The 24,835-nt window shown below is 42.1% G+C and overlaps 1 protein-coding gene across 1 annotated transcript; it reads left to right on the forward strand.

The window, feature by feature from the left end:
* The first annotated feature begins 3,382 nt into the window (after positions 1–3,382).
* Positions 3,383–24,456, forward strand: LOC119907207 (ankyrin repeat and IBR domain-containing protein 1-like). The gene is made up of 21 exons (XM_038724904.1): positions 3,383–3,577; positions 6,273–6,611; positions 10,135–10,306; positions 10,405–10,536; positions 11,189–11,380; positions 11,558–11,675; positions 11,838–12,058; positions 13,384–13,472; positions 13,575–13,719; positions 13,980–14,140; positions 14,544–14,632; positions 16,589–16,719; positions 16,867–17,001; positions 17,254–17,340; positions 17,467–17,533; positions 17,684–17,829; positions 18,607–18,785; positions 18,929–18,980; positions 19,141–19,197; positions 19,328–19,451; positions 19,820–24,456. Exons 2-21 carry the CDS (start codon positions 6,424–6,426, stop codon positions 21,313–21,315), a joined length of 3,981 nt encoding a protein of 1,326 aa, XP_038580832.1. The 5' UTR covers positions 3,383–3,577; positions 6,273–6,423; the 3' UTR covers positions 21,316–24,456.
* Positions 24,457–24,835: the final 379 nt, after the last annotated feature.

Genomic DNA, 24,835 nt, shown 5'->3' on the forward strand with positions numbered 1-24,835 from the left:
GCCTTTCTGTGTGGAGTTTGGATGTTCTCCCCGTGTCTGCGTGGGTTCTCTCCGGGTACTCTGGCTTCCTCCCACCATCCAAAGACATGCAGTCTAGGTTAATTGGCAACCCTAAATTGTCCTTAGGTGTGAGCATGAGAGGTTGTTTGTCTATGTGTGGCCCTGCGATGGACTGGCAACCTGTCCCGAGGTCAGCTGGGATTGGCTCCCCCCACAACCCTGTATGCAGGATGGATGGATGGACCATATATTGTTTGGGATACATCCAAATATGTCTTATAAGACTTAGTTGATATTAGATTATGTTGACAGGGATTCCCACACCTACTTAAAATCTGGACATTCTGTCAACCTTTATGTTATTAAAATAAAATTTAAAAATTTAAAAATAAACCTTTATGTCACCCATTTCATTTAGTCTAGTGTGCCCCCTGCTGGTCATTATCCTACCTTAAATTAAAATGCTCAAAGAGGAAGGTTTCTATGTTTTCGAGAGACATAATAATATTTATTACAATGGTCTTCATCCTAAACCAACATTGAGTGAGTACCACTGCTGTGACTTTTGCCCCACACAATTGTTAATGCAATGATATAAAACTAAAGTAAACTAAACTAAAGCAAAAGGAGGCAAATATTATCTTAATGGAAAATCTTTTTTCAATTTATAATTTATTTTAATCATAAAAGACAAATCCAAATATTATTTTTATAGGCTACACAAAAAAGGAAGAAAAACACAAGCAATATAACAATCCGTTGCATGTTAAATAAATATTGGTAGACAACCCCCCCAGGCTTACAGAAATGTTTTTTAAGGTGTTGTTGATGAATTGTCCACATGTTGTGCACTTAGAAGTCACTTGTTTGGGATCTAGCAGGTGTTCAGAGAGACGTAAGTTAAAATTAAGTTAATCTTCATTGGACCATCATACAACAACATGAGCAGATTAATAGGTACCACATCTTAGGGAACTGTTGTTCAAACTGCATTTAATTTGTTGCTATGCAATATTTGTTTTGATCAATTTGAGAAGTGTGCAGATATTTTACTTGACTAAAAGTAACAATGCTACAGTGTAAAAAATACTTTTTTAGTGAAAGTACAAAAGTTTTCAGAATATAAAGTACCACATATGTAGAATGGCCCATTTCAGAATCATTATGTTGAATTACTGGATAACAATTAGTGATGCATTAATGTGTTTATCATTTTAATGGTGCAGCTGGTAAAGGTGGAGCTAATATATAATATATGTATTAGTTGATTTATATTGAGTAATATAATCTAAATCTGCAAAGTAACTGGTAACTAAAGTGATCAAAGAAATGTAGTGGAGTAAAAAGTACAATAGAAATATAAAGTATTATAAGATGGAAATACTCAAGTAAAGTACAAGTAACTCTCTCATACTTATAGGCTACATTACTTGAGTAAGTACTTAGTTAACAATCCAGCACTTGATTTAATTTAATTTATAAATTTATGGGAATGTTGACCCTTTTCAATTTAAAATGTTAGTTTAACCATTCAGAATATTACAGAGGTAACAAAGCAACATGTAAGTAATAATAAAATATGTATATCAAAAAAAGAGGTGGATGGATGGATGTATATGCAAAAGTATGAGTCTATGTAAGTATGTGTTTGTGCATTTGATATGGATACGTCTGTGGAGTTACCCTGTTGCTCTATGTTTGTATCCCCCCGCCCCGTATTTTATAGCAAAATTAACCCAATAAAAAAGGGGGAAAATAAACTTAATACAGGAATAGCTGCTGCATGCTGACTCTCAGGTAGAATCTCCCTAACCCTGTGAAGCTCTGTCCCTCTAACGCTCATTTATTGTCTCATTTCCCCACAGTTTCTGCTGCTCATCGTGCAAAAACACCTGGCATTCAGCAACATTCAGACGATATTGGTAGGGGCAATGTAAGATCAAAGCAAATCATGAACACCAAACCTCACGAGGCTTCCTTTTGTGAGGCCTGCATTATTGGCCTTTGTCAGTATGTTGTGTGTGAGTGTTTGTGAGCGAGAGACTGACTGCGGAATGACTGTTGACTGCTCCTTTGCAATTTGTAAGTGTCCCTTTTCCTAATATTTCAAAGTTGGCTTATGTCATAATGAAGGTTCAGTTTATGCAGATTTGGATCTTTTTTGTGTTTTTTGTTAATGGTTATTGGTTATAGTTAATTGTTAATGAAGGTTAATGGTGCGTTATCAAAATGATCAAGACAAATAGTGTGTTTTTGTTGCTTATAATAAAGTCTTAAGTTTGACCAAGTTTTGTTTTGGATGTAATTATTATTTCATGGATTTATGGATGATGAGGACAAGTGGTGGAATGCAACTAAGGAAATTTATTCAACTACTGTACTTCCATTTTATTTTAATTTCTGCTCCTCAAATATTGTACTTTTCCTCCAGAACAGGTATTTGATAGAATCAGATCTTAATACATAAATGGGAGTTACATGTTAACCTGTCCAATTAAAATGATCTCCATTTTGACCAGCTTCAACATTACATTGCTGGTTATATATTATTACATTAGTATTAGCAATGCAATGATATACAGTGGTTCCCCAGCTGGGGGTCAGGAGTTGTTAGACAAGAGACGTGTGATGTTGCCACTTTTGCCAAATTACAGGATTTTTCCTGGTAATAGGCCTACACATCAAAGGTTCTCTTAAAGAGAGGGGGGTTATACGACTTAAGGAGAAAGTCAAATTTTAAGACTCACAGTTTTTGAACAACCAGGAAAGTTTCGGTTTATTTGTCTATGGTGTTAAATTGTGGGATAAACATATTCCGTTTTAAAAAGATGTACAAAGAAATTATATTCAAGAGGTATAGAGATGATGTAGGGTTCTAATACTCACCTGGGGTTTTATTGAATTATATATGTGTATAAATATTGTTGTTTGTGTGAATACATGTATGTGAATATAACTATATTTGAATATGTATTGTCTTTGTTTATAGATATATTTTTTTGCTAGGGTTTTTAGTTGTTTTATTAATTATGGCATTTGGAGTTGGGGTTTTACTTATTCCTACTTCTTTTCGCACATGTAAATAGAGGTGTTAAAATACCGGAAATTATGGAGTTTTTGTTTGGTTGTTTTTTTAACACTGTGTTTTTTAAGTTCGAAATAAAGATATCAATAAATCAATCAATCAATATATATAGATATTGAAATACAACTGTTTATATCAGCTATAAAATAAAATTTAAAATGAAGGTTTCAGTAAGCAAACAGTAAACCAAACAAAACCACCCAGAGAACCCAGACAACCGACCAATCAGGTGAGAGCCCACCGTGTGACACTTGGTTCCGAGCATGCGCAGTAGGCTTTTCTCTTTGGCAGCCACAACAACACACTGAACCGAGTCAGTCAGTCTCGCCCCTCCGCTCCCAGCAGCAGCAGCAACGTCCCCGCCGGGTCCGGTGGCAGAGAGGATGGTTCAGCGGAAAAGCAGCCGTGGATGCGAATGACAGCAATGAGAAAATGGCTCTCGATTTGCGAAGGTTTCCGAATGTGCGACTAGTGACCAAGTGAAACGACCGTGTAAGTAACGGCGGAGATTTACAGTTGTCCTGCTGTCGGGGAGGTAGCTAACGTCCACCGGAGGGAGAGACGGTTTGCTAGCTTCGGTAGCGGCAGGAAGGTAGGCTGCTTTGGGTGTTAACGTTTCCCCATGCAGCCGTGTGAAAACGTTAAGGTAACGCGTTTTGTCGGCGGCATTTCAGGTTACCTACACCTTAAGTTAACCACTCGCTGTCCGGCTAGGTTAGTGATTCACACAGACTGTCAATGTGTTGAACAAAGGAGCTTTAACCGAGGGGCCGCATGGACAGAAACATGCAGAGAGAAGTCGGCTGCTGTTTGTTTTGTGCTCCATTTCATGCTGACACACTTCTTCAGAGGTAACCACACGAGGTCTGACCCGAATATTTAGCTGATATACACGGTGACCTAGCTAATTTTGGTAAATGCCGAAGTGCCGTTGAAGTAACTTGCATCTCATTATGCAGCTCATGCCTGACTCCCTCAAGTTTTATGTATATTCTGACAGCTTAGCTTTGTTGCTTTAATACAGCAGCACCATCCACCCACACTTTGACTGAGGTCTTTGAGTGAATGTCTATATGAGCTGACAGCAAGTTTTGATAACTGCAATGGCACCACAGTGGGGGATTTCTGTTTTAAAGACATGTGAGAGTGATTGTAACAGAGCTGTAAATGTACATTTCACTTTCAATGGGCTTCCCGGTAGGGTTTAAGTACTGTGTCCCTGTTTGCATGTCTAATAGTAACTTAAAGTCTATGATCATAGCTGCCTAGTTAAAACAAATCATAGAGCTGAGATACATATAAGTGTGATGTTAATATTTTGATATGACCCCTGGAAGAACTGTAACTGAAGATTGTTGTCTGTTAAATCTGACAGTCGATTAGCAGAAAATGAATTGGCAGCTTTGTTTTGTCATTAAAAGTATCATTTATCAAGCATAACTAGCAAACACTCTAAAGTTTATTCTTTTCAAAAGTGCCGAAATGCTGCTTTTCTCTGTTTTATATCATTGGATATTGAACACGTTTTTGTAACCATGACTTGAGTTCTTGTCAGCAGGAATCATCAGACAACATTTCCAGATAAGATTCATGTGTTTGGGATTCTTGAGCTCCTGAGTCATTAAGTCTTGATTATTACATTGCCTAAAATGCCTGTTTTGTGTAGACCTGTGCAACTTACTATTTTATTCATAAACATACCTTTTGTGCACGGTGTCCAGACAGTAAGGAATGAAACACTTCCTCAGCCTCACTCCACCCGACCACTAAATGACTGTAAGCTCGACCAGCTTTCGTTATAGTAGATAATTGCCCTGTCACTGCCAAGTTCAAACAGCAGGACTTGGGATCCCTGAAATTCCAAAGTTCCTCCGTGTCCAGACTTCCTGTCCTTATTTAGTAAGAGAGACTGGCGGAGATACACAGAGGAGTGAAGTGAACTGGAAGTAAACCAGTGTGCACAAAACAGAGAGCCAAGCAGACAGACTGACCTATTAACTATAGTAACCCCCGCCCCCACCCTCACCACCACCCCCCTCCAGATATACAAACACAGACACACAAGGTCCAGTCCACTGCATGCATCACAGGAGCAGAACTTACAAGATGTTGGCTATTATTCGCCAGCGGTAGCAGCTTCTGTGCGGCCTGAATGTCTTCATCTGTCAGTGTGCATTTTCTCTGTCTGCATCCCTGTCTGTATAGAAATGGGAGGCAGAAGAGGGGAGGCAGCCAGCCACATTATTCAAATGTTCCAGAGCCTGGCCAGCCAGCGGCCAACTGTAGCCGGGCTAAAAGAGGCTCTTTGTGAGGACCAGACAGATGGCCATAGAATAAAGACTGTAATGATACCCTCAGTGGCTCACAATACACACACAGACACATGCACTCACATACATACTCTGCTCATTATAGGATGTTATGGTGTGTGTTAAAGACAGGACTGTGTGTGTGTGTGTGTGTGTGTGTGTGTGTGAGAGAGAAAGAAAGAAAGAGAGAGGTGGGGAAGACGAGGAAGGAAATGAAGCAGAACACATTGGTAAAGATAGTGATTATGTACAAAATGTGAAGGAGAAAGAGTGTGTGTTTGTTTCTGTTCAACACACTGTTATTACTCTGGTTTGCATTTTTTTTTAATTGAAAATTGAAGATAATGAAAAGATCATGATAGCTTGTGGATCTAGCTTGTAGAGATCTTGTGGATCTTGCTGGGCGAGTAAGCTGTAGCAGCTATAGCTGCGATTATTTGGTTTAGAGCCTGAGAGGCAAAAGTAAAACTGGTTTTGGCCCATTGTGTTAGTGCTGCATGGTTTAACACACATTCAGACTCTCCAGTAGAAGACAAGCATGTAAACAGTCTAAAATATGCAAAATCCTCCAAAGTAAGCTCACTGGACTCCCAGTAGCCAATTGTGGTAATATTGAACATGCCTTTTCATCAACTGACTAACGATCGATGGCTTGGATATCATTAACCTTCCCCTCTCGCCTGCCCTCTTTTTAATTATGTCTCTGTCTTTCTAGCTTCTTGCTTCTATCCCTTCGTTTTCCCCTCTATTTCCGGTAGAGGTACCTTCACCACCCCTTTTCCCCCCACACTCATTCGAATTCTTACCTCACTGCATGTCCCTCTTTCCACCATCCTTTTCCTGTAATCAGTCTTCCCCTCTCTCTCTTTTACTTCCAGGGCAGGAAAACACTGAACCATGTTGCTCTAAGTTGTGACCTGTGGTGAACGGGGAGGAGGAGGAAGAGGAGGAGGGAGGCATAGGCAGGCGGGCAGGCAGACGGGCATCTGCCATAGCTCCCTTTAGGCGGCCCTTTGCAAGCTTGAAGCCATGGGCAACACGGCCACCAAGTTCCGCAAGGCCCTGGTGGGTGGCGACGAGGCCCTGGCCTGGCAGCTGTATGAGGGAAACCCTCAGTTCAGGGAAGGCCTGGACCCGAACGCCTCGTATGGAGAGCAGTACCAGCACAACACGCCCCTGCACTATGTCTGCCGCCATGCCATGACACGTCTGCTCAGGTAAAAAAACATGTTTTTGTGGTTTGGATTTGATTGAGAATGTCAGAGGTGCTAATTGAATTCGACAGTTATATTTAAGATCTAATGGTGTTAAGCAGTTCTCCAATACAGTCACAAAGGCAGTTATGCCAGTGAGTCATATTAAATTGAATAACAATTTGCATTATGTCAGCTTTAATAGATTTCTGAGTGTCACCATTTTCACCATTGTGTTGTTAAGGCAACTTATTGCACAGAAGTCCAAAGAGGCCAGTCGTATATACTGTCAAATTATGTAAATGATGAAGTCTCATAAATCCAGTTGACATGCGCCAGACATGGTAAAAAGTGCCTTAGCCATGAAGAACATTGGCAATCAGATGCAATTAGACCCACACCAACCTACTGATTGTCAAAACTGCAATGGATAGCATCAAAAAGGACCAATTACTAGAATGAGCAACTGTGAGAGACTCAACAAAAAGCAAACATGAAAGGGGCACTCCACATGAGGTTCGGTGTACTCATCATGAGGAGTAACTTTACTACTCAGTTGTGTGATGATTATCTGTGGTAAATCTACTGGTAAAATAACTCAGGTTTACCTCAAAGTGGGCTTCAAATTTAAATCAGAAAGCACACTTTACAAACTTGGATTCATAGAGTTTGAAAGACCTGGGCCTAACGGAAAGCTGTCTTTTACTAAGTCAAGATGTCTCTGCTTCTGCTGTGTAGATTTTCCCGGTCTTTTTAATCTCTTTCTCTTGAGTCCCCCAACTTAATGAAAGTGCAAAGCTAAATCACCACAGTGCCACTTCGCAAGCGTTAGCAGATTTTTAAAAATTTACTGCATGGTTCTTTTTTTCTGTAAGGAGTTTTGTTGCATGCATACTTGTTTGAAATAGGTGTACACAAATATACACCAGCACTGTCGGATAATGTCTTGAGAGAAACAATAAAGGCAAGTCACTGAGTCTTAAGCCTAGTACACACTACACGATTTTTAGCCCGATTTGCCGCTCGGCGACCGTCAGGCTGTGATCGGGAGTAAATCAGGGGTTGATCGGCGATCAGTCGTTATATGTGAACTACTCAATGACGTGTCAAAACGGCTCCCTGACACATTTCTGACACATCGCCAATGTCTGCCAGATATCTAGCATGCCAAATATCTGGAGAAGTCGGCCAACTCGACATCCACATTCAGCCAATGAGAGCAGGCAACTACTTTTTCACCGCAAAACACTTTTTACTCACCTCCAGCGCTCTCTGTAGCTCAGACAATCCCAGCTACCTGCGTGTCCCAATCCATTCTTTCACCCATATTCTTTGTCTTTATAATTGCTGTCTTTATAATAACAAACAACAGCTGTTTTGTCTGTAGGTTCGTGTCATTTCCCGTTTCACATTTCACGTATGTTTCTTGACAAAACGTGGTTTAGGGACCAGTGTCGGGTGACAGAGTCGTTGTCAGCTCGCGTAATGTGTGACCCCCTGTAATCGATTAGTCACGTAGTGTGAACGCCACAACGACGTCAAGACTCCCGTCACAAGACGGCAAGTTGTGTAGTGTGAACAGCACGCAAGACACCAGTGTGTCTTTTTACCCCCTGCAGGGATAATCAGGCTGATGGCCATGACTGAGACAGCTGATTCTGTGACTCAGTAGTCGTCCTCATCTCCTCCTCCTCCTCCTTGCACTCTTCCTCTCTTTTGCCCTTTCTTTCCATGATTACGGGGGTCAGAGGAAGCTGTTTGAAAAAGCCAGTCAATTATCTGTGCATCTGCATTTGTGCACACGTGCGTGTGTGTTTTGAGAGAGGGGAAACTGTGACTCCACAACCGCTTAATGCATTTGAGTCTGTGAATATAACACAGTGAATCAATTGGTGTGCTATTTGTGTCCCTTCCTACTAACCTATAATGGGCCGGAGAGGCGTGCTGAACACAGCGCTCTGCTCCTGATTAGTATCAGAGGAAATGCTCCTTTGTTATAGCAGCTCGACTGGACCCTCTGTCCAAGCAGATAGACGACCGAGAAATCTCAGACAAAATAAAGACTCATAGAGGACAAGCGTGGGCTGGTAGATGCAGAGTCTGTTTTTCAGATTATTTTTAACGTCTATCTACTCCTTGTTTATTTGCTGTCCTCTAGTCGTCTCCGTGGGTTGGATTGGCTAGTAATCCCAAGAGAAGTGCAAATCACAAGTGGACCTATTACTGGAAAAATGCGTGTAGTTCAGGAAGTGTAACCCTATCTCAACAACAACAACTGAATGTTGTTCTAAACAGTGTTACAAATATGTAAAAACAACAACTGTGACGTCATGTGGTTAGACATATTTGTCAACACACTGCAGCTCCCGAACAACTCCCCTTTTTTATTTTTGTGCGCGGGCAGGTTCGGTTACCTTTTGGCCGCACAGGACAACCTAATTCAGGATTTCAGTGTGAATTGCTTTGACTCTCCCATGAAGTTTCCTGCCCTCGTCAAATGACTTTGTGGTCTGAACAGTTTGGTGCTCGACAAGTGCAGCAAAACATGTGACGTCCCCTAGACTGTTGTCTGTATTAGACTGATATTAGGGCCATCCATCCTGAACTGCTGTGTGGGTGAATTGGCAGTGCAGTCATTAGGGGGAGGCTGCAGGGGCTTGTGGCTGACAGGATGAGAAGGTCAAAAGTGGAAGAGCAGGACAGCAGTGGACGGATATGCTGAAAGGCTGCACAATAAGGAAACATTCAAACGCTAATTCAATAGTGGCTGCTGCTGCTGTGTCCAAAGTGCAGAGGGAGCAGAGAGGCTTAGCAGCGTCTTTTTTCTTTTCTTCTTCTTTGCCCCACTATTCATATTAAACCACTAAAGAAATAGAAACAGGTTTTGTCCTTACAGATTAACATGCTGCTACCATAGGATAATGTAGAGGAGGATGTCATTTGGGAAAAAAAAAAAACTTTGTAGAGGAGGAGAAAAAAGCAAGTATAGGACAGAAAAGGAGGGGAAAGAATCATGAAGAGGGGAAAAAATAGGTGGAGCCAAATGAATGAGCGGAAAGCTAATCAGTAAATGGAGGTTTTGACAGACAAAGAGCAGAGAAACACTGTTTACTAAACAGAACTGCAACCGCAGCCTGGCTTCCAGTGCAACTGGCACATCCATCATCGTGTGTGTGTGTGTGTGTGTGTGTGTGTGTGTGTGTGTACTCCTGCTAGCCAGCATGGTCATTATCTCAGAGATGTTAAACAGAAATAGTCAATATTCTGCCATCTTTCTTCTCCCTCTCTCTAACACTCATCTCACAATCCATCTCACCATTATACTTTAACCTCATGTCATCTCCACTCCATCCCCCCATCTCCTCCTTCCTCCACAGCGATCTCTCTCTTTTGTATGCTGCAGTTTCCTCTTCCACCCTCTGATTGAAGTCTTCTACCTATTGCTTTCTTCTCTTCCCACGTCGCTTTTGAACTCCTCTGAACTTGTTTTATCCTTAAGCCTTCTTCTGTTTAATTTATTCCTGGCTTTCTTTCCTGCATCGTATAGGTCCTTCCTGTTCAGTAAAGAGGGGAACCCCAACAAGCGCAATGTGCACAACGAGACGTGCCTCCACGTGCTGTGCCAAGGCCCACAGATCCTGCTGCTGTCGGAGGGAGCGCTGTCGCCCCGACTGGCCAGACCCCAGAGGGACGAGCAGCGGCGTGCGGACTGCCTGCAGGTGTAGTTCAGTGTACAAACTCAAAGTGTATTATTTAAAGTTGTTTCTTTTGTTAAAGTTGACAACATGTGTTTATTTGTGGGTTCCCCTGTCGATAGATGATCCTGAGCTGGACCGGAGCCAGGTTGGAGGGAGGTCAGTATGAGAAGGCCAACGTCAACGCCACCGACAATCACCACAGCACCTGTCTGCACTACGCTGCATCTGCAGGCATGAAAAGCTGTGTGGAGGTGAGAGAAAGTGTGTGTGTGTGTGTGTGTGTGTCACCGAACTCGCATTAGGATGAGCATTATTTTCTGTATGGCAGATCTGTCTGTAAAATCTTTGCCAAATCCAATCACACGGAGCGCAGTCCTGGAAATCTGTACACAGTATTATACCAGTCCTTGCATCAAGAGCATCTGCTTTGTTTCATTACTGTCTGATCCAAGTAGTGCTACTGCTTCCTCCCTTGTTTTTTTCCAAGAAATTGAGCTAAATACTGATATGTGCATCTTTTTAGATAAAAACACATTTCTCTTCATTTCTACATTCCCTCTCTTCTGTCCTTGTTTATTCATCTCTTTCATAAACTGTCCATACCTCAATCAATTTCCATTTTACCAAACTTTCTTTTGACTCTTGTTCCCTTCCACTTGTCGTTTTCTCCATCTTTTTACATTTTCTGTTTTCTAACACCACCTCTTTTGTTTTCTCTTTCTCTGTTCTCCCCCTCCTCCTCTTTTCTCTTTGTCTGCTCCACTTGCTGTTGCCGCTCGCTTCCTTTGTTCTCTTTTGTTGCAAGTTCCTTCAATTTCTTGTTCCTCTCTATTATCCATGTCTCCCCTCTTTCTCCCATTCCTTTTGTTCTCTCTCTTCTCCCTCCTTGTCCTTCCCCTCTAGCTGCTAATCCAGAGCGAGGCGGACCTTTTTGTGGAGGACGAGGACAGGTTGACGCCATGCGATCACGCCGAGCGGCATCACCACACCGAGCTGGCCCTCAGCCTGGAGTCACAGATGGTTTTCTCCTCCTCTTCAGCTCAGCAGTCAAACACAGACGCACATGGCGAAACCAACCTGCTGCAATACAAGGAGGTGAGATCACAGTTACTAGATCTGGGGGTTTCCTGCTGGCTGTACTTTTAATGTTAATGTGCTATTTTTATTCTTTTTAAGGTCAGGGACCTTAGTAAGTGCTTCAACTTTGAAACAGGAAATGTCCTTAAAGTGAACCATGTGATGGTAAAAAGAAATTCTCCCCCCCCCCTTCAGCCTTATGAGGGACTGAAGCTTCAAGACCTGCGCAGGCTGAAGGACATGCTCATCGTAGAGACGGCTGACATGCTGCAAGCCCCCCTCTTCACTGCTGAGGCCCTGCTCCGAGCGCATGGTGTGTGTGTTTGTCTGTTAAAGAAAGTCAATTATCAACTTCACAAACCCTCACAGCACTGTCAGTGTGTGATTGCATTATTCAGAGAAAATGACATAGGTATTCCCTGCCTCCAAACTTGTGAATGCAACCTCTCTCTTTCTTTCTCTCATTTTCTCTCAGACTGGGACAGAGAAAAGCTTCTGGAAGCCTGGATGTCAGACGCTGAAGGCTGCTGCCAGCGCTCAGGTGTGGCCATGCCCATCCCACCGCCCAGTGGATACAATGCCTGGGACACTCTACCCTCGCCTCGCACCCCTAGGACCCCGCGCTCGCCCCTCACGCTCACCCTCACCTCACCGACTGACAGCTGCCTCACACCTGGAGAGGAAGGCCTGTCTACGGTGAGACACCCAGTGATGACTTGAATACCTTTTAATCTTAACCAACTCTTCAAGATGCAGCAAATCTCTGATGTTGTTTTTTTGATAAACCTACGTTTGAATGTGAATTGACTTATTTAGTTGATTAATGACGGATGGATGATGATGAAATGAAATGGTCCATCCATTACATTTCCACAATATCCACTGTATTTAAAGTCTTGTGTTGACAGCTGACATGAATGAGTGGACTAAAGTGCATCTATTGCAAACTTGTCTATGTATTAAAAAAAAGTTTATTCTAGTTGAACTTTTGTCAGACTGCAGAGTGTCTCATTTATTTGATTATAGGTTAATGTCTTATCTTACCAGAGAAAAAGGAGGTCATAGGCCGTCTTTCTCACAGTACTTCCTCTTTCTACTCTTTGGAGTTGCACATCAGCCTCTTTTCCATTGTAATTACGCATCCAGTACTTGTCTGCCTGCAAATCCTGACTAAGGTTTAACTTGTAGGCTATCACAGTGTTCAGACCTTAAAGGGTTAGTTTGGATTTTTTGAAGTGGGGTTGTATGAGGTACTTATCCATAGTCAGTGTATTATCAGCAGTAGGTGGCGGTTGACATGCCCCTTGTTTGGAGAGGCAGAGAGTTTTACTGGCACAGAAGCTAAGCAATATACTGCTGTGGACGGCCATCCACAACTAACTGGAGTACCTTATACAACCCCAATTCAAAAACCAACCAACGCTTTTAAGTTTTAAGACTCCTTAAACTGGAAGATTTGTAGACGTTAAAGGATGTCGGGCTGTATTTTAAGAGAGGCATGTGATTTGATATTACTTGAAAAGTATAATCAGAATCAGAATCAGGTTTATTGCCAGGTATGTGTTCACATATGAGGAATTTGACTCAGGATTGTACACTGCTTACGATGTGCTTACTTATACAATAATAAAATAATAATATAATGGGAGTTCTGCTTGTCTTTCGAAAAATAGGGATAATAATATTGGATGGCCATCACATCACAACATGATGGTAATAATAAAATCTAATACAATGATTCAACCTCGCAAATTGGCCTCAGGAATTACAAAGAAATTGACTTGGTTCTCTTTCACACAACCAAACATGTTCATTTGTTGCAAAGGTAGGATTTCTTTCAGTTGCTATATTGGTTTGCTGTTATTTTGTCCATTTCCAATGTAGATCATGAAAACACATCAAAAAGCATTGAACCTCAAGTTAATGGAATAGAGTAATTTGTTAGATATCACTTTGAAATCATTAAGTGTTGGACAACATCTGAATATCCTGCGATGTGTTTATCTTCCGTCTCCCTGCAGTGTGGAATCTGTCTCTGCTCTATCTCAGTGTTTGAGGATCCAGTGGACATGTCCTGTGGACACGAGTTCTGCAGAGCATGCTGGGAAGGGTAGGGACCTGTGTTTTGTGTGTGTAAATGTTCCTGCATACGTCAGGGTGTTTGAACATTTATGTGTCAGCTTTCCTGACACGTGCTCACTGCGTTCTTCAGGTTCCTCAATGTAAAGATTCAGGAGGGTGATGCACACAACATCTTCTGCCCGGCCTACGAGTGCTACCAGTTGGTGCCGGTGCATGTGATCGAAAGTGTGGTTTCCAGAGAGATGGACCAGCGATATCTACAGTTTGACATCAAGGTAAAAACAATACACACGGATATTGATTTATGTTCCCAAAGTCTCACCGCAGCTAAATTGATCCTTTTTTTTCAACTGAAAATTTATATTGGGTAATTTGCTGCATATTTATATGACAAATTATTTCCTGTCTGTTTGTTTCTTCCTGTTTTCCGTTATTTCCCAATCACGTCTGCTCTTCAAATTGTTCTGTTCTTCATCCTCTACCTCTGTATCTTCTTATCATTTATCTGTGTGCTCTCTTTCGCTTTCTATTGCAGGCATTTGTGGAGAACAATCCCGCCATCCGCTGGTGTCCCGCAGCACGCTGTGAGCGGGCGGTGCGGCTCACCCGTCCAGGCCCCGGGGACAGTGACCCACAGAGTTTCCCCCTGCTGCCCTCCCCAGCCGTCGATTGTGGCAAGGGTCACCTTTTCTGCTGGTACACTTCACGGTTTATTGGCTGCATACACACATACAATTATGCACCTCTGATCTCAGAAATACACTTAACTTTCAAGTTTCAAATATAGAGCAATGTAGGGTTTAAGCCACACACTTTCCCTCTCCATTCATTTCATACTTTCACACTCAACCCAGCTTGACGAAGAGGCCACTGTGTTGCACAACATGGTCATGGTTGTTCACTCAGGGCTTGACAGCGTTAACCAATTTTGTTTTTTTGAAAACTACGCTGTAAAAGTTTGCAGGCCAACATCATGACCTCATTCTTCTCTCACTCTTATCTTTCTGCCTAGCTTTCTAGGGATGAGTGATAAGTTGTTATGCTGCTTTAGTCTCATAGTATTTGACTGTACTTTATTTATCACACTCCCTGACTGCAGGGAGTGCCTTGGCGAGGCCCATGAGCCATGTGACTGTCAGATGTGGAGAAACTGGCTCCAGAAGGTCACAGAGATGAAACCTGAGGAGTGTAAGTCTGATCCTGTGTTGTTTGTGTTTCCAGTTTTGTTTCCTTGTTAATGGGGTTAACAGCAGGAAACCATACGTTGCAAATTATACTGCAGAGCGGTCCACATGAAAGACTCAAACACCTCTAACCCTTTTACCCACCTTCGCAAGAATCATGTAGAGTCTACGGACGAGAGCTCAATCAGGTGACTGCCTTTCTCTCTCCGTTTTCGTTTTAAAACGGATCGCTTTTGCTACGTTTCCGCCTCCCGTCCAGATTAAAACGCCCAATCCAAAGATGTTTGTTTGGGCAAAACAGAGGACTTTATAAAACGATGACACAGACACTCACATTTGGCTTTCTGATTTCGTCTTATTAGTCATGCAAAGCAAAAACACGATGCTACTGTCAGAGTTTTAGTTTCTGTATTTTTATTAAAATATTTTGTACTGTGTAAATACTGTAAACACTTGTAGCCTAGGCTACTGTGCATGTCTCTGTATTTACTTTGCAATGACTCCCAGTCTGTTTTCCGGCACCACAATCTCTTTGTACTCCTGTGTTGCTTTGAGAAACAGTCGCACTTCGTTGTCGGTCAATGCAAAAAAAAAAAAAACCTGGTGTGGTTCTTCGTCTGTATTACTTTCTTCTTTCGCCAAATCTTCTGCAACTGCGGATTAGCATGCCCAGTGTATGTGAACGGCCTCTAGATGTCGTTTTAATATAGACTCAGCTAAACAGCTAAAACACTGCTGTGGACAGAGAAGATCATATTTGTTATAAAAAATTTTTAGAAACCGTAGTAGTGTGGATGCAGCCTAACATTACCCCACTCCTCTCTCTACTCCTCTCATGTCAACCCTCCCGTTTTCCCCGTTCTAAGCCAGTATCCTCCCGTTTAAATGTTTCCCAGTAAGTCTCCCGTATCTTTAACCTTTATAAAATCAACTAAAAACCTGCTGGCCTTATATGAAGTGTTGGTACTCTCTCCTCTGGTAAAGCCGGTGGCAGTAGGCCTATGTAAAAGATTTAGACTGTGCTTCTTGCACAAGGATTCAATAAATGAAAACAACCCACTGAAATAATATTAGGACTATACTAGTGGTAAACCATATAAAATTATAAAGAATATTGTAACTATAAGTAATATTAACAATATACCAACAGTATAATGTGGAATTAACATTGTACTCTTATTTATTTAAATTTCCCTTATTTTCTAATCTCAGTGATGACAGCTATGACTCCTCTCTGTAGCCCACTCTCCCTCTCTCTACCCTCTAAAGCAGAACCTGCCTGAGCTTTCCAGAATAAAAAGCGGCTACTTCAGAGTTTATCACCGACTCAGCCTTTTTTGTTGCAGTTTTTATAGTTGAAGTAAATGTATAAAGAAGGTGTTTGTTCTGTTTTTGTAGTTTATTCCACAGTAAAGCTATATTTGTTAAGCTATAAGGTGTTCACAGTAATCAGACAAAGGCTTCAATGGTTGAAGTCTCTAAGACAGAGGGAATTGAATTTGTTGCCCATGTGTCCTGGCAATAAAATAAACAGTTGTCATTTACTTTATCATCTGTTAATTTTAATACTTAATACATTGTTTTTAGGACTAATTAAATCAACATACAGTATACTGTATAATGCTACATGATAAATAAAAAGCTTCAAATAGACTCAGTGATCGGTATCGGTCGATACTGCTTTCAGCAATCGGTGATTGGCCCAAAAAATCCTGATTGGAGCGCACTTATTGAATTTACAGAAAACGTGCTATAACATGATATGTATCATTATCTGAATATGAAACTACCAATATCGGGATATGAGATTTTTCATAGTGATATTGCACAGCTGTAATGTCTTTTTAAAAAAAAAATTATATATATAATATGCATATGTCTGCTGGAGGGTGTATCTGCAGGACAGATGTTGGACAATTGTGATGTTGCTAACGTGTGCGTGTGTGTGTGCTTTCCACAGTGGCAGGTGTGAGTGAGGCCTATGAGGATGCTGCTAACTGCCTGTGGCTGTTAACTAACTCCAAACCGTGTGCCAACTGCAAGTCGCCCATTCAGAAGAATGAGGGATGCAACCATATGCAGTGTGCCAAGGTATACAGATTAATCTCTCTGTCAGCTGTGTGTCATCATTTGTACAGATAATGAGTTCTGGTCTGTATTAATCATTCTATTTTTATATATTTATATTTACCGTATTTTGGTTAGAATGATGACATGATCTCATCTCTCTCTCTGTAGTGTAAGTATGACTTTTGTTGGATCTGTCTGGAGGAGTGGAAGAAGCACAGCTCATCAACAGGAGGCTACTATCGCTGTACTCGCTATGAGGTCATTCAACAGCTAGAAGAGCAGTCCAAGGAGATGACTGTAGAGGTATAAATACACACATATGCTCAAAAGATTACAAAATACACACTCAGTCGATCGCACACAAGCTCTCACTGAAGCAAACATTCGCACAAAATATATTCAGACAAACCTGCTTACATTTTCCACCTGCAAGAACTGGTTGATTGCCTCTCTGATGATACGTCATTGAACCACGTGTTCATGCGACCGTCAGCTTTTCATGTACTCAACGCACGCCAAGATGTTTGAATGAAAATGAGTTGCTTCTTGTTACAGGCAGAAAAGAAGCACAAAAGTTTTCAAGAGCTGGACCGTTTCATGCACTACTATACCCGCTTCAAGAACCATGAGCACAGTTATAAGGTAATGCCCTCTCGACACACGCACACACAATTATAACAATGCAAAGCTGGCCAGAATTTCTAAAAAGGCAATTTGGGATGCATAACAATCTGATGATCATGTGTATTCACTCTACTCGTTGATTAGTTGGAGCAGAAACTGCTGAAAACAGCTAAAGAGAAGATGGAGCAGCTAAGCAGAGCCTTCATTTGCCGTAAGTCCCTCTAATACTGATTGAGTAAAGCTGATTGTCAGCTGCTTAAGTATGTTCCTTTCAACTGATACGAGGTGTATAAAGTGTTTTGTTTTGTTTTAATCTTAATGCTTTAATCCTATCTGCATTATAATGATAATCTCGGTCCAGGCGAAGGCACGCCTCCAAACACGCGGTTCATTGAGGACGGGGTGTGCGAGCTGCTGAAGACGCGGCGCGTCCTGAAGTGCTCTTACCCGTACGGCTTCTTCCTGCAGCAAGGCAGCACCCAGAAAGAGATATTTGAGCTCATGCAGGTAATCTAATACATATGTGCAGCGAAAGTAAGATTCTTCCTGTAGAACAAAGCGGTATAAAGATTTACTAGGTTTGTTCCAGCAGCCATCACACAGATGAATAATTCATAGCAACATTAGTACCTGAATTTTACATTATTTAGTCTAATGGTTATTTATTCTAGTTGATGTTTTTATTGTTATTTTTCTCTTTTTATAACATGATTAGTTTTGATTGAGCACTTTTATCATGTTTGTCTGTGTTGTTTGTACAATGTGTGTCAACATGGATGCCTTGTCTGTCTACTGGGAACCAAATCTGCCCACGGGTACAAATAAAGTCACTGAACCTAACTTGTGACATGCATGTGTCCTCTGAAAGTACAGGACTAACAATTTAAGCCCATCCAGTCATCCCTAAAACCACACAGGGTTAAACTGGTTAGAACAAAGTGTTGTTAGCAAGTCCCGTGGCAATCTGATGTTTAGGTGTTGTATTACTAATGGTGATGCTAGACGACATGTCAGGGGGTCAACAAAATCATTTCCATAATTCTTCTTTGTATGAATATTCAGCAGAGCAGAGCTTTGCAAAGATATTTGAACCATCAGAGGTCTATTTTTCAGACACTTGAACAGGCTTAAAATTTTTATAAAAGTCTCCTGTGAGATAAAGAATATTCTAAATATGCTCCGCTCATGTCTTATCTATAATAGGAATTAAATATGAGTTGCAAATTTGACTTTTCAGTCTCCGAGCAGACGGAGGTTATCATGCTGCTGTTTGTTTCCTCCCAGACGGACCTGGAGATGGTTGTGGAGGATCTGGCGCAGAAGGTCAACCGGCCGTACCTGAGGACGCCCTGCCACAAGATAATCAGTGCAGCCCGTCTGGTGCAGCAGAAGAGGCAAGAATTCCTGGCGTCGGTGGCCCGAGGCGTCGCTCCCAATGATTCGCCTGAGCCTCCCCGCAGGAAGTATGGACAAACACACTTGGACTCACTCAAACAGTACATGGTTTTGTTTACTTCTTCCCTCCACTGGCAGGGATGAAGAAGAACATTGAAGTTATCTGCTTCATGTGTGTCACTGTTAGCCAACATTTACTTGTTTGTTTTAGTTACCCTGGAGGATCATGGGACTGGGAGTACCTTGGCTTTGCCTCCCCTGAGGTAAGCAGAGACGACTCCTGTCGCACCATAACTGTTTTGTTCTGCTAACTTTTTGGTTCATGCCCAGCTAATGCTATTCCCTAAACCTATGCTTAGTGACCTAAGTCATCTAATGCATGACCACGGCTGCAGCTGACTTAGTTTGCTTATGTGTGTTAAGATGGGGAGTCGTCACTCTGTACTGGGAGCAGGAGATCAAAGAGAGAGACTTTCACAGGTAACGCACTGTTGTTCCTGGCATTTTGTGCGTATGCATGGGCTAAATTCTGTGTTCTGTGCTTAAGATTGTGAAACTGCTCGATACAAAACTGCTCGATAATAACCCATCTTGAACCACTCTTTTGCAGGATTATGCTGACATCCAGTACCGCCGTAGACACAGGCCACGACGCAGAGGAGACATGCTGAGTCTGCACAACCTCAGAAGCAGCAGCAACACGCCAGAGACCAGCAGGAGGAGTGACAACACAGGTCTGGCAAATGTTTTAATGTAGTAACAGCCTCACAGAAAGCCCTTTATTACAAAAAGGAATATCCAAAATGTGTATATACAGTACATGGCCTTTTGTACCATGTTCACTTCTGTGTAGTACCATATACAATAGATTTTTACAGCAATATATTTGCTCTAACTGTGGATCCTAATCCAGCTCCATTCATTGCCTCCACTTATAAATTTTGACTTGTCACTACACTGGACATCCAGCAAATGGGATTTTAAGTTATTGCAACATTAATCTGATCTGGTCGAAGCACGCAGAGGCATTGATCACTGGGATCAATTGGCAATCAGGTTAAACAAAGCAGTCCTTGTTTTAATGCGACATTTTGTGTTCCAGAAGGTCCAGAGAGAAGTGAGGGCCGCAGAAGAGCGCTGGGCTCGCTGGATGAAGATGACCCAAATATCCTGCTGGCCATCCAGCTGTCCCTGCAGGAGTCCCGCAGAGAGCGAGGCCTGGAGGGAGGCATGGAGGGGAGAGGGGAGATGGAGCGTGGACTGGACAGAGGACAGGAGAGGAGGCTGGGTCCCACGGGAGACCTGGGTGATGTGGCTTTGCACTCTCTCAACACGGACGGACCTCCGGGAGCCAGGGGCTCCTCCTTCCCCACCTCTCTCCTGGATCCTCCTCGCCCTCCTAACAGGACAGACTCCACCTCCCAGCCTCCCCTGTCTAACTCCCTCCCCCTGCCACCCCCACCTCCCTCCCTCAGTGCAGAGCTGCTGGAGCTGGGAGACAGCCTTATGAAACTGGGGAACATAACCACTCCTTATGACCTGGACACACACACGCAGGAGCAGCTCTGCTCACACCACACATACAGCCACAGTACACTCACTGCTCCGTACACCAGTGAACCTGCTTACAGCGACTGCAGTCATAGACAAGACCAGAATGCACTGGGCACTCCGTATGTGCTCAACCATATCACCATCACAGATCCTCGCTATGACGGCAAAGAACAGAGTTACTGCCACTCCAGTGGTTATTTGGCTGAGGCTGAGCACACTGCCTCCTGCGCACTTGAACGCACCCAAAACCCCGTCCATTCTAGTTCATATGACCGGGAACACACAGCCACGTTTGACAGCACCCCAATATCGGACAGCTCTTACAACCCCTGCCCAGAACGCAGAAGCTCCTACACTCAGGAGCGTCCTGCCGCCTACGATCGCGAACACCCATCGGACCCCCAGCCCCCTGCCCAGCTGTGCCTCCCGTCTCCAGAGCTTGAGCCGGAGCTGCTGCTTTCACCGGTGATCCCACCAGGAGGCCCTTTCACCCCCAGCGACCCTCAGAGTCTGGAGCCCCTGGACCCCACAGCCAGTGCCCAGCTGCTGGACAACATCATGGCCTGGTTTAACAACAACATCAACCCCCAGAACAACCCCCAGAGCCTGGCCCTCATCCCTTCCCCGCCCACCACAGAAACTGACTCCTCCCCTGACACACACACTGAGACTGAGTCAGAGAGCCAGACCTCCAGGGACGTGACCCCCATCCCGATCTGGCAGCCCCTGGCGGGCGAGCCAGAAGCTGACAGGGGGCCGGCAAGTCCCCGTCTAGGTGCTGCGGGTATGAAGGGCCTGAAGACATCGCGGCCCAGCACTCTAGACCTGGAAAATAGAGATGCTGGCGAGGAGGGTGTGGACGCAGGGTGTGTGGCTGACCTGTCGCTGGACGAAGCGCACACACACCCGTGCTCACACTCCCAATGCGGAAACAGTCCCGCACACACTGCCCAGGCCACAGAGAGAGACTTAGACCTCGTCCTTCAGTTAGAAGGGGACCAATCACCAGAGGAGGAGTGGGAGGAACAAGTACACCTGGTGTGACAGCGACAGAGCGATGTGGAAAGAGACGGTTTAGTCAAGAACAGGGAGAGAGAGTGATGAAAGAGGAACAGAAAACAATAGGGGGAGGCACTGATGTAACGGCTCAATGAAAGGTCTTTGGGAGTTGAGTGTTTACTGTATGTATTATACTGTATCTAGAGAGGACATACAGCCCTGCGGACTTTGTCCAGTAAAGATGATGTCATATGCATTTAGATTTAGTTTTTTTTAAGTGCTTTTGTCTGCTTTAAGAAAAACAGACAAACTATTCTTTGAAACAAATGAGTGTTTAAAACAGAGTACATCAATGGGAAGCTACTGATATCATAACACATAAACACATAAAATGCTGCACATGTTTTTTTATTTTATTTTATTTATTCCCTGCCTCCTGTGTTTTGTCTTATCACTTTGTCCAGGGTGGCGTTTTGGTGCTGATCATGCTGAAATCTTGCCTTGTGTTCCCACACTTTATAAACACGCTGACCCAACCACGAGCCTGTTCAGAGCTCCTAGAGCCAAATAAGATGATGATGACTGTAACCTTGGAGCTTGTTTAGCGTACTGTACAATCAGAGGGCCTGATTCTGATTTATGGACCTTCATGCACACTGTGCCTGCTTTGTTAGAGCGCCTACTGATCTTTCCGATACACCTGTCTGCTCAGTAAACGTCACGCTAGTACAACACGCTTATCTGGACTTTATGATATATTTATCTTTTGTAATACTCCAGTGATCACAGAAGAGAAGTGGTCTTGTCCCACTGCACAGGGAGATCAGAGGTCAGTCTCAGCACCTCAGCATCATGTGTGCTTGTTGTCGGAGGGAATTGAACCTGCTCACCGCACCATCCTGCTACCCATTCCAAATAATTCTCAGTCTTTATCAGAGATGAGCTCTCATCCATATTGCTGTATTTTGAAATTGCTTTGGCTCAGTTTTCACAATATGCAAAACTCTTCACACAAAATTCTGTACGGAAAATTTTGGGGTCATATTGATATGGAAAACATCTTTCATCTCTAATTAGGCATCAGATAGTCACAGTATTGTGTTCAGTGAATTTTATTATATTTTAATATATAAACATTCTTATTAAATAATGCGGCCAAGTATTCTGTGGTCATTTCCTCAAGATTATACAAATAGCAACGACAAAAAAAAAGTGCAGAAGTCAGTGAAATAATGTAGAGTAAGAATTACATATTTAATTAAAATTATATCAATAATATTACTATTCTTGATGTATAAAATTAAAAATAAAAAGGTTACAAAGTGATTCACACAAGGCAGCGAATTTAAAATCAACAAATTATATAATAAGATTTTATAATACAAAAGATAAAACTAGATGTAGTTAATGTAAGCTAGAAGAAATAAAAAGATATTTATGTGTTACTGTAAATACAGATAAAGAAATCTGGACTCTAACTTTGCACTACAGTAAATCATTCACACAAGTCAAAATGATGCATCAGTTTACTTTTTTAGTAAAAGCTTTGATATGTCAATCAATGGGAGTTTTATAATCAGTACACTGCTGAAATGCTGTAAAGCATATGACATTAAACCACTATAATTTACACTGCTGCACTCAATACACTGCAACATTGAGATTTGACTTGTTTTTCTCCTTTCCAGAGCAATTTTGTTGCAACGCTGCTCCTCAGTGATAAAATGTAATGACATGTAATGTTAAAATCATGAGAAATGCATATTCATTCTTTGATCTGTACGCTTAGTAATTAAAATTGAAACTTGTCTGTATTCTGAGCGCTGACTTTACAGTTTGTCTCTTTGCACATTGCAACTGTTGTGAAAACTGATCCAAAACAACCAGACAATGTAAATGGGAACACTAAAATTTAGTTTGTTTTTATCACATCTATTCCACTACTGATGGCCGGTACCGTGTGCTGTTGGTAGATTGGAGATGGGTTGGGTTTTTATTGTAATTTATCCTTTTTGTTTAATTAATTTGTTTTTTTATTCCTCATTATAGAGATGAAATTTCTTCCAGTTGAGACCAGAGTTGTTGGTTCTGTGTGCCTTTTTGTTTGGATCGTATTTGTTAGTATTTATTTGTGTCATTACTTTTAAAACATGCTAAACAAAGTTGCTAATGAAAGATAATGGGGAACACACCACCAGAGAATCAGTAGCCAAGTTTCTGTCATTTCACTTGATCAAAAACTGGGTTTATTTGTTGTCATTCAGCCTTTATCTTTAAACTTTTATTGCCCAGCTGTAATGTTTACAAGCAAATTAGACACTGCCTGTTGTGTTAATGACACAATTTGGTGCTTTGGGGGGACTAAAATTATGATAACGAGAGTTTTTAATCAGACTTTCATGGCAGGCCAAACAAATGTAAAGATATCCTGTTTAAGAGCAAATTCTGATTTTGTTGAAATGTCTCCCTCTACTTCAAAAAAGTAGGCAGTTAGACAGAACGTGATATGCAATCAGAATTTGAGTTTCAAGCTGGTTTAAAGTGTGAGGTCTGGAGTGGTCCACTGAAGTGATCTTGGCTGTAGAGGAAGTGACAAAAAAAACTAAAATAACACCTTTTCCTCTCCTTGTTGAACTCTGAAGGTGCAGTTTGGTAGGTGTTGATGAAGACATTTCACAAAGCCTACTAAGATGTGAGGGCAGCTGATGATGCCCATAAAATTTCAGACGTTGTTTCCTGAAGAATGACCGTTTGTTTTAGGTTGCATGATTGCAACAGGACACACAATGGAAGCACTGAATCCGGCGTCTTTTAATTTGCACAAACATGCTGTTAATGTGTTAAACTAATCCAGTGCTGTCGGACAAGATGTGGAGGACTGATGAGTGCAGCTTTTATTATTATTATTTTGTTTGTTTTTTTATTTAGAATTGGGTTTCTGGTGTCAGGGGAATGGTCCTGTGCCATTCTGTACTCCGTATATATAAAGTTTATATTTTAACGATCCCTCAACCAACCGCTGCAGACTAAAAAATAAAAAAATAGAATTGCACTCTCATAAATGATACTTGATACATTCCCTGTCAGTCCATAAGAGAGGTTTGATGTGTGGCCAAAACTGTAAATGAAAGTGTCAGTGCAAAGTTTACTCAATAAAAAGAGGTGAAAGTGTGTCGCTGTGCTTCACATCACGGTTTCTCTTTCCAGTGATTCCTTGGTAGAGCTGTAAGGCTGCAATCTACAGTCATTTTCCACTTCTCATAAACAACATGATCAAGTAAATATACTTTTAAAAACTGATTATTAGTCTGCGGAAGAATAACTTGTTTAAAAACTGTTGGTGAGATTCAGGAAACTACCTTCACCTAAATCTAAGTCTTCAAGTAAGATTTTTTTTAAAGTCATTATTCAAAACATCACCCTGTTGCTCCAGAGCAGTCCCACTACCAGTGAAAATGTACTGTTCCAACCATCACCATAGTAGTAAAAGTACTCAGTTAAACGACTCTTTAGCAACAAAGACTGGCAGCCAGTGAAAACTACAACTACACCAGCAAAGTTGTCT

This window comes from Micropterus salmoides, unplaced genomic scaffold (genome assembly GCF_014851395.1).
Source record: "Micropterus salmoides isolate LMB-PRFRI ecotype aquatic unplaced genomic scaffold, ASM1485139v1 Ms_hic_scaffold_17, whole genome shotgun sequence".
NCBI classification, from domain to species: Eukaryota; Metazoa; Chordata; class Actinopteri; order Centrarchiformes; family Centrarchidae; genus Micropterus; species Micropterus salmoides.